This window comes from Uloborus diversus, chromosome 9 (assembly GCF_026930045.1).
Source record: "Uloborus diversus isolate 005 chromosome 9, Udiv.v.3.1, whole genome shotgun sequence".
Classification (NCBI taxonomy): domain Eukaryota; kingdom Metazoa; phylum Arthropoda; class Arachnida; order Araneae; family Uloboridae; genus Uloborus; species Uloborus diversus.
Window position 1 is genome coordinate 59,946,445 of NC_072739.1, and position 19,301 is coordinate 59,965,745.

The 19,301-nt window shown below is 34.1% G+C and overlaps 1 protein-coding gene across 1 annotated transcript in view; it reads left to right on the plus strand.

Annotated features, from left to right (window-relative positions):
• Positions 1 to 11,340: 11,340 nt before the first annotated feature.
• The window catches only part of LOC129230073 (transmembrane protease serine 9-like), a gene marked incomplete in the record, with an annotated part of 109,558 nt that continues 101,597 nt past the window's right edge, over positions 11,341 to 19,301 (plus strand). Inside the window, 2 exon segments of the mRNA XM_054864461.1 lie at positions 11,341 to 11,448; positions 17,460 to 17,511. Coding sequence (XP_054720436.1) covers positions 11,368 to 11,448; positions 17,460 to 17,511 — 133 coding nt within the window.

A 19,301-nucleotide genomic window follows, 5' to 3' on the forward strand; every position in this document is an offset into this window, starting at 1 on the left:
GTTCAGCTCTTAACGCAGATAGCGACATGGATGCGTTCCTGGGCCCATAACCTGTTCATTAATCACACAGATTAATTAATAAAGTTGTATTTATTTCAATAATAAAGTAAGAGCTGAGCAACAACAAATTTAACTCGTACACACAGTACAACTAAAATCTTCCGAACACAATATAGTTGCCATCTTTATCACCGAAACAGATGAAAGAAATTAAAGCGCATGAAATAAATAAACAAGGCTTAACTAAAGACAAGAAAGAATTAAACAATACTTAACAATGCCAAAATCATAAGTATAGAAAATTGTTAGAGATTGTCGAATATTTGGTTGGTATACACACAGGAAACTCCAGAATATCTGCTGGTCTTTCACACATAAGCTTTCTTTTTTATGGTGATTTGCTGAATGCAGAAAAAAATGGAAGTGCATTGTCGGTCATTTTTAGCTTTTAAGGATATTTTTTGCACTCAATGTTATCACTTTTAACTGCAATTTAAATGTATGTGTTGTGTTGTAGCCATTTTTAGTTATTGCATACACATCGGATAATGTGCACATAACTCGCGTGTCCCAATTACCGTGCTACCCTATTCGACGGATGGTCAGGAGTTAATTGTGCTGCATATTTGGCAGATAAACCGAATATTCGGTACTAAAGTTTTTCACTTTTCAATGTTTCTTAAATCTGTTGATACATAACATTACTATTACTATAATGACATTACATAAAACATGCTGCTAAAAAAAGAAAATGCTTGGATATTAAATGTTTCTGTAATATTATTTTAAAAATTTTATACTATATGAAGTAATATTTAGTTTTAAACAACCTAATTAAAATTAATCATTGTTTGCTAATTTTAATAACTTTTTGTTAAAGAGAAAAAATTGAAATGTCTAGCAATGTTTGAATTTCATTTCCCAATTTTTGTGATGCAATTTTTTATCAGCTACAAAAGATTAATTTGGGTATTTTCACTAAACAGCGAGATGTCCTTGTCCAAAATAAAAAATAACCAGTGTAAAGTGAAACTAATGCTAGTATGCTTTAGTAACATGGTTTGATGTTGGTAAAATAGGCTAAAAAAACTATTATTATTATTTATCTAAATTTTTTCCTTTACATGATCGATTTCATTCCCCGGAGTGTCTTACTCCTCCGTAAAGCAAAATTTGTTCAAAAAAGTCAGGAATGTATATATTTCTCAGGAAATAGCTGTTTAACCTATTGAAAACTATTTTATTATACAACTAGTGCTACCCGCACGGCTTCGCTTGAAGTTAAAAATTTAAAGGTCATTTGGTTCACCTGCATATTTACAAATAAAGGATGATGAATTTCTCGCCAATTTGCTATGTTCATTTGCTAGAAAAAAAATTTCCTTTTTGTTGTGGATCATGACTATGATATGTGTGCTTTGAGAGGACTTGAAGATAAGGATCTCTTTGAAGATCCTGCGTTTGAGCAAAGTTTAAGAAATAGAAGAAAGAGTGTTTTAAGGAGTGGTAGTATTAATAGGGAGTTTCCTCTTTATAACCAGCAGGAAACAAGTAGTATTTCTATTGGGAGAAAAACTTCATTTGAATTCTTGAATAGAGATAGTAAAATTTGTACAAGATACTAAGTTAACGGTAAATGTTGGGGAAGATTCAAATTTACAAACTCCATATTCCTTAACTAATCAAGCTAATTTTGGATGGTTTACTCATAGTGATTATCGACCTGTTAACAAATTAAGAGTGATTAAACCAAAGTACGATTTTGATTCTACTAGTACGAAATATAATAAATTACCTTTGCTGCCTACTGGAGTTACGAAAGAAGACTTACCTACTTTTTCTAAGATTGTTGATGAGTTTAAAGAAATAAGTGTTCAGGAGAAAGTGATTGATTATCAGGTTAGTTTCAAAAAGAATTTGGATGTCAGATCAAGAAAAACCGTCTCAATCAGGGAGGCTTCCAACGGGAGTAGGGAGAATGGGGAAAGTAAATACGTTTCAGAAAATCTTAATGAAGCCGATGGTAAAGCCGAAAGAGGACCAAGCAGAGCTTCTGTCCGAACAGTCCCATTTAGTGAAGGTGGAGGATGGAGATTTGGAAAATCGGGAGAAACGGATCAAGAGATCATTGGAGCCGATAGAAGAAGTGCAGTTAGTAGGTCAGGAGCAGAATCAGCGAAAATACGGAACATCTTTAAAAAGCATTACCCCGAAAGAAGCGATAAATCCAGAGTTGATTCCACCAATCGTGGATTTTTTGGAGGAGAAAAAGATGGAATCAGAAATTACGAGGCCAGATTACCAGTTGGAGTAGAGTCTATGTAACAGTGTTTAAGATTTCAATTTGTAAATGTAACTTTAAATGAGACAGCTTCGTTGTTTGATCAGCTTTGTTTAGTTGATGAAATTAACCAGCTTAGTAATATTGTAAATAGATTGAATTCATGTGTTACTACTTGGGATTTTGAAGGTAGGTTAAGGAATCCGAGATTATTACATATTGCGAATAAAACGTTAAGAATTAGTTATTGATTTGATTAATTCTGATTGTCTTGAAATACGAGTGTTAGGTTGTATTGTATGTGGTGCAGTGTGTTCTATTTTGGGAACTCGAGTTGATAAGTTGAGAATTTGCGGTTTTATTGTTTATGTTTTTAAATTTCTTGAGTTTAATTGTGGATTAGTTAATGATTTGTTTGAGGGTGGTGTTCGACAAGGTTTTTCCGATGGTCATTTAGGTGGTGATGGTGACGTTATGTCATTACATTTACCTCAAGGGTTATATAAATGTTTAAATGATAAATTATTTTTTTTGTAATAATGAAGTTGAGTTAAATAAATATGTTTTTGTGTTGGTTAGAGATATGGTGTTAAGAGGATTGTGTGATGTGTTGTTAAAACAAGAAAGTATTTCACGTGACAATTATAAATTAATGTACGTTTATAATCCAGGTCGTGTCTGTTGTTCTTGTGAAATATTAGTATGTTCAATTTTTTCATATTTTGTTTATGTGTTAGGTAATGATAATAAATTGAACCCTAGGGTACAACTTTTTGACTTTCCAAAGAACACAAAATGGGAGGAAATTGCACAAGCAATAAATCGAAACTTTGATCTTGAGAAGGGATCAGATTTCAAATTTTTATTTAAACTAGCTGGAAAAGGGGAGCTGGAAAATTGGGTGGTTGAGACCACTCCTTAGGCTTACAACAATTTAATGACACATCCAAAACTTAACGTACAATGGACAGTTCACACTATTAGAGAATTTTTGGGCGTCAGACGCTGTTTTAGATGCCAAGGGTTTGGTCATATGGCAAACAACTGCAAATCTGAAGCACATCACTGTGAGTACTGTTCAGAATCTCATGAAGGTCAGAAGTGTAAGGCAAAAGTACCTTATTGTTTTAACTGCTGTATTAGCAACGAGAGGAATGGAACATTTTACAATGCAAAGCACCAAGCTTTTTCACTGAACTGTCCATGCTACCAAAGAGTAGCATTGAAAGTTTCTCTTTTCATCTCTTATGTCTAAACTTTCTCAAAATATTCCAAATTCCTCTCTTCCCACTCTTCCTACAGTTTCCGCTTTGCCTCTGGCTCCTTCCTATAGTATATCTACATTAACCTGTGACTTTCTAAACGTGATACAAATCAATTTAAACCATTGCGAATAAGCAACAGCCATCTAATCAGCAACTGTTGCCGCTAGAAATGTTCAAATATTGCTTCTTCAAGAACCGTACATTAAAACTGGCAAAATTAGTGGTCTCCCTATAGCCTGGAATGTGTTGCTATCCCGCAGTGGCAAAGCTGCAATTGCTATCACCACCAACTAATTTTTCCACTCGTTTCACAAATAGGTCAAGACTTTGTTTCATTAAAAATCAACATTAAAGGGACAACAAACGTAATAATATCAGCATATTCATCGCCAGCAGAGTCTTTACAAAATCTCCTTCAAGAATTGCACGATTATTTTACAACTACTTCCTTTCCAGTTTTGCTTGGTGGTGACTTTAACGCCCATAGCAGGGTCTGGGGTTATTCTGATGAAGATGCTAAAGGCCGCCTATTTTTGGATTTCATTGCAACAAATAATTTAAATTGCAACAAATAATTTTTAGGAGCATATAACACATCAGCTCATACCACTTTGCATGTTCTTGCGGGTATTCCACCAATTGCTCTTACAATTCATCGAAAATTAGCTTTGGGAAACATATTTATCAGGAAAACCACAATTCAAATATCACCAAATAATACTTTCTCATCTAATAGCTTTGAAGAAGCCAGCCAAAAATGAACAGAACATCCAAAATTACAGTGTGCAATTCCGTATATTAGTCTAGAAGAACCTAATGTTTCAATACTTCATACAGGAATTTTCACGGACGGTTCGAAAATATGTGATGGAACAGCATCAGCATTCACCCACATCTCCAATAATCAGGTTGTCTACGATTGGTCAGCCAAACTAACTGTAAATAATTCAGTTTTTTAAGCTGAACTTTTCTCCATTTTTCACGCTTTACACTATATCGCATCAAAAAATATTATCTCGAGCACTATAATATTCTCAGATAGTATGTCTTCTCTCAAAGCGATAATGGACCCGATGCATACCTCAAAGTTGGTCAGAGACATTCAAACTCACTCCAGAGAAAACCCAAATATAAAACTAAACTGGATTAGGGCTCATATAGGACACTTCGGCAATGAACGAGCCGACTTTTTAGCTAAAACCGCAGCAATGAGTCTTACACATCCATTCGTCTATAAAATTCCGTTGCCAAAATCTTTCCTCAAATATCTCCTCTGGTCTGAACTTCTTCAAAATTGGCAGGAAATATGGGACACTGCAGAAACTGGTCGGAGAGTTCATGATTTCCTGCCAAAAGTAAAACTAAAACAACGCTGCAAACATCCAGTAGAAGTACAATTTCTAAGTGCACATGGATCATTTCCAGCGTATCTACACAGATTTAAGTTAATTAGTTCACCATTATGTGTATGCAGTCAACCTGGAACTCCTGAACATTACATATTCAACTGTCCTCTAACCAGCTCTTTCCATTGCACTTATAATTCCAACTTTTCTATCTCCAAAAATATTTCACACATTCTATCTCATCCAGTTACACGCAAGAATATCCATAAAATAATGTCACTTCTCATTTCTCAAGCAGATGACTTTAAATATCCAGCCTAAAAACTTTCAAAACTGCGTGTTTACATTGTATTTACCAGCCATCCCAGTCTTATTTAGCTTATTCACTTGTATATTAGTTCTTTTTATTTAGTTCTTTTTATTGTTTGTTATCTTAGTATTGTTATTGGTTTTTGTAATTATCAAAATTGTACCAGCGAGTGTCGCTCGTGATCTGTTATGTTCCCCCCAGTCACCACATCCGGTTAAACCCTCACCGGGGTTGGTACGGTGGTGATTGGTGGGGTTTAAATAAATAAATAAATGTTCATTTGCTTGCCTATGTTACGGTTTCACGTTATGATTTTTTTTTTAATTTAACTGTCCACGTTGTGATAATTTGCTCAGTAAAATTTTCTTAAAATAGGAATAGAAAAAAAATTGAATTTTCGAAAAATGGCTTCGAGGTGTATATCCCCATGCTATTAACTAATTCTACTCCAAATTTCATGAAAATCAGCCGAACAGTCTAAAGCCCTGGTTTCCTAGAAGCGAAATCACCGAGCTTTGACGTCGCTATTCGGCGTGAGGCTGAAATCAAAGTCAAGCGATTTCGGCGTGCCACTCACAACGTCGATTTTGCTCGGGCGCGCATGCGCAGAAGAATCAATTTTTCCTCTCGGCGAGAAGCGACGCCGAAGGTCGGCGATTCCCTCCTAGGAAACCAATGCTTAAGCGCTGTGCGCGTCACAAATCCAGACAGAGCCTTTCAGCTTTATTATTAGTAGAGATGTTTCCAAAATGCTTTTTAAAGTTTGCACTATTCTGTTTTTATTTATCTAAAAAATTCTTCATTTAACATGTTACTATGATTATCAGTTATAAAATCATATCAGGAGAAAGATGAACTATCCATTTATGCAGATAAACATAAACCAAATGAGATATTTACTATATTTGTTTGCTTTTGGAATTATTTGTTTCAAAGTTATTATACTCAATGTGGAAAATTTTATGTTGAATGAATTTACATTTTCCAAACTTAAATTTTTTATTTAATTTAAAATTTTCTATTTATTACTATTAACGCAAATATTTGTTTAACAAACTTTATCAATCAAATTGTGTGTTAGTTTATCTTTACGTTTTCTCTTATTCGGAGTTTTCCCCCCTTTTTTCTTTCTTCGTTTCGTTTTTTTTTCTTTATTTTGTTTTCTTTATTTCTTTTCTTTCTTTTTTCTGCGTCAGTGTCGCCGGACCCTTAGTTTCCGACTAGGCTGACATGGCCTCTCGTCGGACTTGCACACACGGAAAATTTACTTTTAAAAAATCGGAAATAAGGGGAAATTTCTTAAGACCACACTTTGATGTGTAACTGATGTTGAAAAGATAAATTCCTTATCAGCAATAAAAAGAGAAATTTCGAACAAACTCCCAGGGCCTAAATAAGCCCACCAATAAAATAATGGCGGCTCCCACAGGAACTCCCATCTTTTGGTAGGCACTTTTTATAGCACAGATTTAGCGGAATCTGAAAGTCTTCCTCGTCGGATTTATAGCCTTAATGCTGCAATTTCTGTTTATGGTCCTTTTCGTCTGATGGTCCATTTCCTGCGCTACAGACAATTCGAAGCCATCCATGAAAGCAAAGTAGTCCCATGGGACTTTTCAACCTCAGAATCTAAAAAAAAAAAGTGAGTTGATTGGACAACGTGTGAAAGTTCAATTCGTTGGAGATATATTTGAATTCTCTCCCATTTAATTCGGCATTAAATTTTCATGATGAGGTCGTTTCCGAAATTTTAAAAGTATTTTTCTCTGAAAGAGTATGATTAAAAACATAGGATCTGATCATTTTTTTAAATAATTTGATTAAGTTAAGTATTAAAAAAAAATTACTTTAATCAATGCTCTTTCATTGTTTACGCTTCTGTCGATGACATCACAAATGATGAAATGCCATTCACTAATGCCATTTATAGAGCGCAATGTTTAGTTCGTTTCTTGATTATCAAAACGTGGAAATGCGGTAGACGGTACATCATTTGTGACGTCATAAAAAAAACGTCTTACATTCAAAATCGGGCATTTAAAAAATTAATTTTCCCAAAGCTTAATTTTTAATTTTCTCGCTCCATGTTTTTTTTTATTATTATTATTTTATTTGTTCTATCAATTTCAGGGACTAAAAGTAGTACTTTTGACTGAAGGAGACAATCTTATTCTTTTACACTAAAAGATTTATCAAAGTTTGATTTATCAAAACAATCTGACACCAATTAACGAATCACCGACAAGTATACCAGTTGTCATAGAAACTATGAAACAGTCAAAATATTGCTGCAGAAATTGGACAACGTTGCATTAATGTCACATATGATCTAGCTATTGCAAAAATTGCTATGCAGATTCAGGGTACAGAAAAAACAGTGTATGATAATTTATTCATCCATTTAGGACCGTTCCACATCATGTTAGCATTGTTTAGAGCAATCGGAAAATTTATTGACGACTGTGGAATAATGAACATAGCTGTTGAAAGTGAGATTAAAGCAAATGGTTTAGTAGTTGGATTTTTGAAAGGAAAACATTTCAATCGATGTAAGCGACTACATCCATTAATGGTACTAGGACTACAAATATTATGTTTTCAATCTTTTCTTGAAAAAGAAAATAATAACGGATGAAGATGTTCACAATAACCTTTCTACATTTCTCGGTGGTAATGAACCGTTTGATAATATAATAGGAAATGAAGCAATATCAACATTGATGACTCAGTACCAAATTTACAAAGAAGAATGTAGAAATGGAACTTTTGGGAAAACGCCTCAGTTTTATGGTACCTATATGAATCTTGTTCATTACTATCAGTTACTGAGTCAAAGCATAAAAACAGGAAACTTTTCTTTGAACAAATATATTTTATCAAAGATAGCAAGTATATTTTTTGTTGCAAATCAACCCAATTATTCGCGATGGTTGGTAAAATGTCATGATAATTTGTTGAAAGTTGGACTTACACACCCATCAATTGAAAAAGTCATGCAAGAAGGATACCTCGGAATTAAACGAACTGATAAATCTTTCTCTAGACAGCCAATAGATTTAGTTCTCGAACAAACTATTAATGCTGACGCAGGCAGAAGATTAACCGGTGTGATTCAGATTCTATTTCTGCTCGTCAACGATGGGCTAGAAGTCACGATTTAAGAACAACAATTATATCTTACACAATGGACATTACAGGTTTACGAACGAAAAATGATGCATCAGCGGACCTAGAAGAATATGCAATGAAAAGAAATTCTGCACAGTTGTGGAAATTCATAAATACTTTCGAAAGATTTTCGAATCCATTTCAATTGAATTTAGACAAAGAATTTCTGTATAATATTGGCAATGGCACGGTAGGTTCGATTCCAGTACAAGATTACTTATTAATTTTATAGAATCAGATAAAAAATTAAAAGAGAAATTTATAACAGAATGTTCACTAAATGAAAAAAGATTTGAAGAAGCAATTGCTCAGGTGAAAATTATGAGTTTTGACTCTGAAAAAAAAAAGAGAAAAAAATTCAAAGTTGGTGATAAGGTTCATGAAATCCGTGTCCAACGTGATTTATTCGCCCGTCTGCTAGCGCTGTCAATAAAATGTAACATCGATTTAGAAAGAACATTATCATACCCCATTACAATTGTTCCAATGTCACTGTGTCATGAAGATGAAACAATACATAAAACTCAGAAATCAGCAATGGTTGAGGTTTTGAAGGCAAATGTTAGCAGTGACGAAGTACCAGGACGTTTTGATGTCATTTTCTATGGATTCTTCTTGCTGCATACATTAAAAAATATCCCAAAAACATTCGGTGGTATTTCAAAAAAAATTATGTCGATACTAACAGCTACACATGCTTCGCGAGTAGATATTATTTTCGACCAATATTTTTCGCCGTCCATTAAAGATTATAAACGAGTCAAACGCCATTAAGTACGGAACATAAATTTTTTAATTACTGGTCCAGAACAAGTTAGACCAATTGATTTTATTAAACAACTTCCCAACATACAATTCAAAGAAGCTTTTGTGGATTTTTTTAATTACATACTGGAGCTCAAATGAAATGACAGAGTTTATCGGGAATACCATAGTAAATTTAAATTACAAAGAATGCCATACTTAGAGTGTACACAATAACTCTGTTATCAACAATATAAATGATAATTTATCATGCCAACATCATGAGAAAGCTGATACAAAAATAATATACCATACATGCCAAATGGATGAAGATGTATCCGACGTGTTAATAAAAACGTTTGACACAGACATTTTAATAGTAATGTACGGCAACATGGACCACCGCCGCAATAATAATTTTAAAATCTGCATGGAATATGGCACCAACAATTTTAAAAAATGGATAAATATTTCTGAATTGTATAAAAAAAATTGGGACTCTCGATATGCAAAAGCTTACCGCGATATCATGCATTGACCGGTTGCGACTTTAACCCGTCCTTTTTAAGAAGAGGAAAAAAAAAGACCTTTTAAATTATTAGAAGAATCTCATCAGTATCAAAAAGTATTTGCAGCGTTAGGAAGGGCATAAATAGTACAGAAAAGAAAAGAGATTTTTTCGATACTTGAGAAATTTGTGTGCCAAATGTATGGTTCAAAATGTCAAAGATTGAATGACGCACGTTATGAGAAGTTCCTCGCCACATATGACTCGAATAATACCAAAATATTTATGAAGAAAATAATAAGTTATGATTCATCAAATTTGCCTCAGTGTCGACGCGAACTGCAACAAAAATTATTAGGAGCTGCATATATTAAATATCTGGAGGAACAGTCATTTGAAGGAACCAACATTTCTTACCCCCCCCCCCCCCCAAATAACGGTTGGAACTTAATCGATGACCAATACGATTTCAATTGGTTTGAGGGGGATACGGTTCGTTCTTCTACATACGACATACTTTTGCAACAGCCTACTTACGCTGATACTGCATAAGCACAGTCGACTGAAACTGAAAAATACATTTCAGGTAACATGCAGTTATTTGATTTAATAAGATTCAATATACAGTCCTATGTAATTGAGCGCGATATTCAATTCTTAATGACATTATTAATTTATTAAAATATTTTTTTTCTTTTCAGAGGAGGAAAACGATACCGAAGAGTCGGATGATGATGAAAGAAGAGTGGTGAAGAAGTGTCGGATGATGATGATAATTAATGTAAAAAATAATGTACATTACGCAACAATTGATAAAATATATCGCATGTATAATTTTTAATAAATTTTTAATGTCACTCACACTATATGCATTTACGTTACACCTCTTACTCGCACGCCCTTAGCATCTTCCCCCTCGCCTTTCAAGGTCTTATACTGTTCAGAACCGCCTGTCATTCCACACATTTCTTCTAAATGGCTTACTCAAACACATACTTAAATTTGAACTTTACAGAAAGAAGTTTATTTTACCTCCCAAGCTGTGCACATCTCGATTCACCTGGTAGGTAATTTTGCTAACTATAATCGTCTGTCATTTTTTTCCCCATAATTATTAATAAATAAACTGAATGATATTAAATTTTGAAGCTTATCTGATATATTTAGCATTTTAAGTAATAAAAGGGCTGATGACGTGCAGGACAGAGGCCTGCTAGGCCATGGTTTTTGGCCTTGGCGTGCTATGACTCATCACCCTAATAAATTCTAGCTTTACAGGAAGACCATTACTCGGAGGGTAACCACTAGCTCTTGGACTACTACCCATGTACTATCTGAATCCAAAAGTGCACATTGGTCGACAGCTGTGAAATATTTTGGAGTAACTTTCAGCTACGTCACTCCTCTAGAACATGAATTATTTATATTTTTTATGTTTTTTCCCACGTAATATAAAAACATAACCAAAAACTTTCCACAAGTCTCGACCTCTTTTACTACATGTCAATTTCTCCAAAGAAGAATTGGTAACCATAGACAACGCGTTTTCAAAGAAATTTATCTAGTGAATCATACACAGACGAATTATATCGACGAAAAAAGATTGTTTATTTCTTTTCTATCTAGCAGATGTGTGCTTAACAATTTGTTACTTTAGTACAGATGTTTTAGTTGTAGCGAATAAAATCTCCGAGATTTCCGCATAACAGTTTATTTCTTCCTGCTCGGACGCTTAATGTGGCTCTATGAAGCATCTTTCCAACATGTGGTTTTCTTTTATTTTTTGGTGGTCTTTGCCTCATTTCTTCGTGAACGTAAAAGGAATTGTAAGTATTTTAGTATATATTACAAACATAAAATAATGTTGATAAAAGTCAAATATTAAAAATCGCCATATTCCCCTTTTTATATGTAAGAAAACCTTCCGAGAGTTCTGCAACTCTCTGAACGCATTTAGGTAACTTTATTCAAACAAAACTTTAAACCACTAGTTAATGAAATTTTAAAAGCAAACCAATTCCTATTACGTAGCTTGCTATAACACGCGAAACAGCTATTGAATGCATCAACAAAGAATTAAATGTGTCGTTAATTGTAAAAGTAATGTATCTGCATATTTGTAAAATGCGTATTTGTTGGTATCGCATGTTAGTTATATTTTTTAGTAGCTAAGTACTTTTCGAAAAGTACTTTTTACAATAGGGTGTCCGGTCAGTGTAAGAAAAAAAAATCCAGAAACATTATCGCCAGAGGTATAAAAATTTGCGGAATTTTTTAGACTATAAAAAAGATTTCAAAAAATATATAAAATTGCGTGTCATCTCGAAGGCTCTACAACTCTTTGAAGTTTTGTAAATTTTACGTTTTGGCAGACCTAAATCGTAGGCTTAATACAAAAATCAAATTTAAAAAAGATTCTATTACTGAAATTATTGAAGCAAAGGCCGAGAACACAAAATAAACAAACTAATAACTACAGCTTATAAGCAGTGACAAAAACTGAGAATTTAAACTTAATTTTTGTGCCCAAAATTGCAACCTGATTCTAATAAAGTCATCTCTAGGAGTTACACTTTGGACATGTGTTATTAGTTTAACATTAGTCCAAATCGTAACTACTTCTAGAAATGGCTTTATTAAAACCAGGCCTGTGTTATTAGTTTAACACATTCTTCCACAGATTGTGTGTGACAAGGAAAGTCAGCGATTTCAAAGCTCTTATCTTTTGTCATGATTTGAAGGTCCTCTTTAGAACTATGTCGAAGTCCCGGCGATGCTGTAACCTGACACTAGTGCCAGACAATTATTTCGGTGTAATCTCTAGCAGAGATGTTAGTTTTTGGTGGTTTGAATATCCTGCGCTATTGCTACTTTCAGCGTCTCTAGCTTCTTTTATTCTTTGGAATGCCAGCTCCCAAATGTGGTCCCTATCATCAAAAACAACAAAAAAAAAATACTGACAAGCAGGTTTTCTGGGTGCAGAAAAACCACGTAGATGACATGCAATTCCAAATTTTCAGAAGGAATAAGAGTACTTACGTAAAGTCTGAGTATGCGATTAGCAGACGTAACTCATCTCGAGAGCGAAATTTTTCCAGGTTGATGGTTTGCCAGCTCAGGAGTACAGGAACCAATTAATACAGCTTGACATACCTCATAAAGATATTTTTGATCCGTATTTAGTTCATCGACCACATTTTTCGGCAAATCCGGAAAATTACCAGCCACCACACAATAAGACACCGTGGTTTTACTTTTGCAACCGGTTATTTGTTTTCCAATAGGTGCGGAATATTCTCTAGGATCCAAAGTGTAACCATCTAATGTCAAGAATGAATGACGAAAGGGTAACTCATTGGCATGAAGCGTACACACACACACCATTGTAACGGTCTCTCCTAATACTCCTCTAAATGTTGAATCACGCCACCCTTCCACTATATTTTGATGCTTCTGTCCTGGCTTTAGAAACAGCTTTGTCGAGCTTGTTTATATCAACAGACAGCCAGAGTTAAATCTTCGGCAGAAACCAATGCGACATCAGCCAATCAGCAGAAGCAACAGCAGCCGCAGATCGCGTTGATAAACCGTATCTATGACAGATATCTTAGCAACTGTTGGCAAAAGCAGTGTATTTCGATCCGACGTTGAAGTCGGTGGTGTCTCTGTCGAGGGGGTTTGTCGGGGATGCCTTTGTTATCTGATCTGGGGAAGATTAAAGCACCGGATTGTCATTAAAGATTGCTGAGAGAGACTTTTTTTTCAATAGAACACTACTTTTTTTTCATTCCTTATTGAAACTTCAATTTTTTCTCTGTTGTTTCATTTATCTAGCTGTTTTTTTTTTTTTTTTTATCAACACGGCTTATCACCATTGTTCTGTCATTTCTTTGATCCAAAACAAAAATCACTTCTCAATAACGGGAATCTTTTTGGTTTTAAATACGAAGAAGACTCATATAAAATGCATTTACAGGCCGCAAAGTCGAAAAGGTTCTCAGTTGACTCTAAAAAAAAAACTTCAGTTCGTTTTCGAAACTATCATTTCGTTTGCTTTTGGAGTATCGTTTCCAATTGAGGTAATTTTCGAAATAGAATTTTAGTAAATGAATAACTCTATCCTTAGTTACGATTGGAGTTAACCCGACTAGCATCAACTCATCGGCCGATCATCGGCCGTTCATCAAAATCCGATCAAACTTTAATCGGCAGATGATCGGACGATAATCGTATTCCGATGAGTTTTCATCGGAAATTGCTCCAATATGTCTCATCGGCAATAGTAGAATCCGATCATCGGAATCCGATGAATTTTGCTCCCTATACCGATGAGATTTGGAGCAATATACGAGCAGTGCTGTTCCGAGGCGATGAATGTTGGATGAAAATACGATGAGAAGTAGTAACAACTGCGATATAGGGACAAGCAGCAGGAAAAAAAAAATAACAGTGGGAAAGGGGGTCCGCCATCTTGAAAACTTTCAGGAGGGGTATTTTCGGATGACATCATTTAGGACACTTATTTAATATTTTTTAATAACTTGTTTATTTAATTTGTAATTTAACAACTTTCGACGAAAGTGATTCATGAGCTCAATCTAAGTCGCTTTAGCCGGGAATCGAACCCTCGACCGCTAGTATACGAGATTCATATGCTAACCGCTAGACAAGTAATGCTCTTTCTAAGGAGAAAAATAATGTATTAAATGGAAAATCATTTGTAGCGCCATCTATTGCGGGGCAAGGCCATGCCAGATTTCTGAACGGAAAGTGAGAATTTTATTCAGTGAATATACTTGTGGCGCCAGCTAGTGAAGAGTCGGAGTCGATTATTTTGCCCGCAAACCAAGTCGGAGTCGGTAATTTTGGGAGTCAAATTGAACGGAGTGGAATTGTTTTGGAGATAGAGAGAAATCATTCAAGAGTCGGAGTCTCATTTTGTTCTCAATTCCAGTGAGGTAATCGGGGTTGATATAAAGTTGAATTGATTTTGCTGCAAATCGAGTAAACCCTTCCAAAATCCAGGAGTCGGATTCGGAGTCAAAGTCTCAGTCATTTTTCCTCCGATTCTCAACCCTGAATGTTGATCCGTATAGCCTTACGTTTGATCAATAGTCGGATATTCGAATAATAAAACCTATATCCTATTTTAACAGTTGGGAGATTTCCACAAATTTTAGATTGGGAAAATTTTTATCGGAAAATTTAAACGACCTACTTTTTTTAAGATGAAATGTAACTTGGCAAATTTTCATCGGAAAATTTGATCGCTACGATCTCTTTTTCCGATAAAATGTAGTTCGGCAAATTTTCATCAGAAAATTTGATCGTTAAGATCTCTTTTTCCGATGAAATGTAGCTCAGCAAATTTTCATCGGAAAATTTGATCGTTACGATTTCGTTTTTCGATGAAATTTCGTTCGGAAAATTTTTATCGGAAAATTTGATCGTTACGATCTCTTTTTCCGATGAAATGTAGCTCGGCAAATTTTCATCGGAAAATTTGATCGTTACGATCTCTTTTTCCGATGAAATGCAGCTCGGCAAATTTTCATCGGAAAATTTGATCGTAAGGATATAGTTTTCCGATAAAACACAGCTCATCGAAAACCGTTCTCGGATTCTGATCGCAACGATATCAGCGTGCATTACGCGATGAGTTTAGGAGGACTCGATGATCGGCCGAGCAAAATCCGATGAGTTGATGCTACCTGGGAAAGTTTTTGTCTAAATATTGCTGATCTACTCAGAAATAACCGCATATAATTGATGAGTCCTTTCCATTATACTTAAACTTCAGGTCGTTCCTGGTTGGTTGATTTGATTGGGTTTTCTGGCGCAAGAGCCTCAGTAAATTATACTGCGCCAAACGGTTGTTGAAATTCGAAAGAGGTGACAAACAAGAGAGAATGTTGAAGTAATAAAGGACAGACTACTTCTAGAAGTTGGAAAATAAATGGCCAGAATAAAGCACAAAAACGAAGTGTTACATTTTGAATAACAAGTCAAAAGAGTTAAGGGGAGTCAGTCCCCTAAATACTTTCAAAAATTTGATTTCTTGATTTTTATATGTTTTAATACTCCATTTCAATACTTTTTTAATGATACAAATTTCTTGATGGTGCTCATATTAGAAGTAAGTTAAAATAAGCTTTGAAAAAAATTAAACGCATGTTGATAAGGTATGATTTTCCCCTTTAAATTGCAATATCTCGAAATGGTATTTTTGAAACTAAATGTTCCTTTCTCTCAGAAACTAAATTGTCTTAGGCTTTGAAATTTTTACCACCTATTCCATACATATAATTGCATATAGTAAAGTAAAATCTTTCTCAAATTCCAAAAATATTTTTTCATAGAGCTGATTTCGTGCTACAAAATGGCGTTTTTTGAAAAAAATACAGTGACTTACGCATTAGAATTTTTTTTTAAAAAACTAAGCTTCCTTTCTGTAAAATGTTACTTCAGTATAGAGAAAACAGTCTACTTGAGGTACAGAAAAAATTTCATAAATGTATCTTAAACAGATTTTCAGAAAAAGGTACATGAACCTGTGCAAATTAACATTGACGGTATAGAGGGTACTGACTCCCCTTAACAGAAAAATAATTTAGTACAGTCGTACCGACTCAAAAAGCTGCATATCTCGAATTTTTTTAATCTCCCAGCCGTCTCAATTAATTTCTAATGCTTTTTTTCCCTGCTTTTCAAGAATTCTTCAGTAGTAAAACCTTTATTTCTGGAAGTTCAAAATTCGAAGTTACGGAAATTTAAGTACATTCTTTTTCTTTCTTTTTCAATGCTAGAGAACAAAAATAGGCAGGTGATTGGTATAAAATAAAAAATAATGGAGGATAATACACAGCTTCGGTCGGCTAGAGGGGGAGGGAAGGGACAGACGAATGCAAGCTGCAAACACTGACTGGCTCAGAATACTATTAGTAGGCGAGATGAAACGTATTTCTTTAAAGTAACAAACTGGACACGTGGTGCTATTGGTTTATTTAGTTTTAATGGCGCAACAGCCCTTAAGGACTATACTGCGCCTACGATTCTTCATTTTACATTATTTATGTAAATATAAAGTCAGGACATGGCAAAAGTAAACACATTTTAAGATAAAAGGCATGAAACTTCAGAAGTTTAAAAAAAGAGTTGTAAAAACATGTAAACATCAAAGATATTTAAATAAAGTATGAAATGCAGAAAGAATGGTTGAAACAATATGTGGACAATAAACATTGAATACCAAGAATGAGACAAAATTACATTTTGACGAAACACTAAATTAAAAAGGAGGAAGAAGTTCTAATTGCAATGGGGTGGGTCCCTTAGCAACTCCTTCAAAGATGAATTAAAATCAATAAAATATTTAAAACGTATTTGATTAAAGTTTGATCAGTTACTAAAAATGTGTAACACCGTCTCATTCACATTACATGTAATGCACGTTGGCGCTGGTTCGTGGCATAAGAGTTATTTATGGGTGAACCTGGTATGACCAATGCGAAGTCGGGATAATGAAACTTGTTCTCTCCTGGTAAGCTGCAGTGATCTGATAACTTTCGTCGATTATTGACGGGTAGATTTGCATCAAAAAAGTTTTAAAGGTTGTTTTAACTTAGTGCTCAGCATAGGCGTGAAGTGTAACGGAGACGGTGATCACAAGAACGTGCCTACTATTATATTGCAAGTGGAAAAAAGTTGAAATAATAATAAGTTGCCACCTACACGAGAAACAATTCTGAGTAATTCAAAATTTCTTTACGTTATAAGTTCAGTAAACTCCCCCCAGATATGTCAGATTTTCGCTTTCTTATCTTTCTTTCTTTTGCAGGATACCAAAGGAAATTTACCATGGAGCCCAACTAATCTCCAAGTACTAAATGGTAAGAATGGATGAAACTTCCGTTTCTTCGTTAGAAAAGGCGAGTTCAAAAAAAAAAAAAAAAAAACTTTACAAGAGACAATTTTAGACTTTATTGATTTTACCTTTACATTCAGAGGCAATAAACCATGAAATGTACTGTAGTGTCCTACTTTTTATTAGCTTAAAAAATCACATTTATCACACAAATGAATTTATTTTGTGTTCTTGTTTTCCATGAAAGAAAAAAAAAGGCATTTACGTACACTAAAAACAATGGTCCTCGTAATTCATATTTTGTAGATGTTCTGCATTAAAAGTGTTATACCTGATGATTGTGAAGCCACATGACTGTCAATATTACTAATCAACCCATAAAAGCTAAACTTGATAGTGCTTTTGCCCTAACTATCCACTTAATGGTGCAGTAGGGTGGTCACAAAAAATCGATTTTCAAATTTCTTCCGCGGCACCCCCCCCCCCCCCTCCCCCCTAAAATGTGCCAATGGACTAGAAAACATGATTTGCAAAATTTCAGCTCAATCCGATAATATTAACACAAGCCGCAAAGAGACTAAAGTTACGAAAAACTGATTTTTAGCAAAAAATCGTCGTTTTTCTTCTTTAAATCAAAAAATTTTCATCCTAGAAACTTCGTTTTGGTTTCATTTTTTAGGAAATTTTATTCTCGTGATGAGTTATCTTATCCATTTTTTAAACAAACTTTACAGAATGGTACTGGGCATTTTTCAGGTCAGGTCATGGAAGATACCATCAATAAAGAATTTTCATGCAAAGATCTAAAAGCATTACAATACTCAATTACATTTATTTGCTCTTTTTTTATTTTAATTTATCCATTAAAAAGGCTTTATTTGGAGGTTCTTTAAAAATTAAATGCAACAAATTGTTGATTTAAAATAAAATAACTAAGTAGTTCAGAAGAGAAAGCATAGTTAAAAAATTACAAAAAAGAAAAGAAAAAATCTAACGCATTTTATTGCTTACACTGTTAAATTATACGTCATTATGTTATTACTTTTCATTGAGAAGTTGAAGTGGTAATGGCTTCGATATGACAGATTTTGATGAATGTAGAAAAATGTACCTGCATTCGGATATAACTTGTAATAGAAACTGTCGTTAGTCAGAAATTAGTTTTACACCTGTTTCAGCTGTGCCATTGACAACCCTTAAACTGTTTACTATATTTTTAGTTTTAATATAATATTGGTATTCACACACTATTCATCAAGATCAGCATTTAAAAACTTGGTATCTCTTAAAAAGTTTGAGGAGAAATAAAAAAATCTACTTCTTTGGTCCAGTAAACTAAGCTTCTTTCAGATTGAGCTGTGCTTTTGTATCCCAATCATCTTCAATTATCTCCTACTCCGGATTTTAATTTTGCAGCCTTCTTTGTTTTGATCTTTTTTTTTCTCCCTAAAGTCATCAAAAAAGGGAAATGCAACCTTTTCTGAGTTCAGGGACCACAAATGATTAATTATTTTATGTAGTTATGTGCCTACATCATCTTCATAAATACTCTTGTATTGAATGAAAGATTTTGCTAACTGTATACCTTGGTTGGAACCCAAAGCTGGATCGCAGACAATAAACCATACTTTTCCATAAATATTATTGATAAACAATCAAATATCTTCAACACCTTTTATCTTTAAATCAATTAAGGAAAGCTGATCCCTGAGAAGATATATTTTTAAAGAGTATATGAGGCAGTGAGAAGCAAAGGAATGTAATTGACAAAATTAAAATTTTTGAGATAATCATTACAAACAATAGGGGAACGTC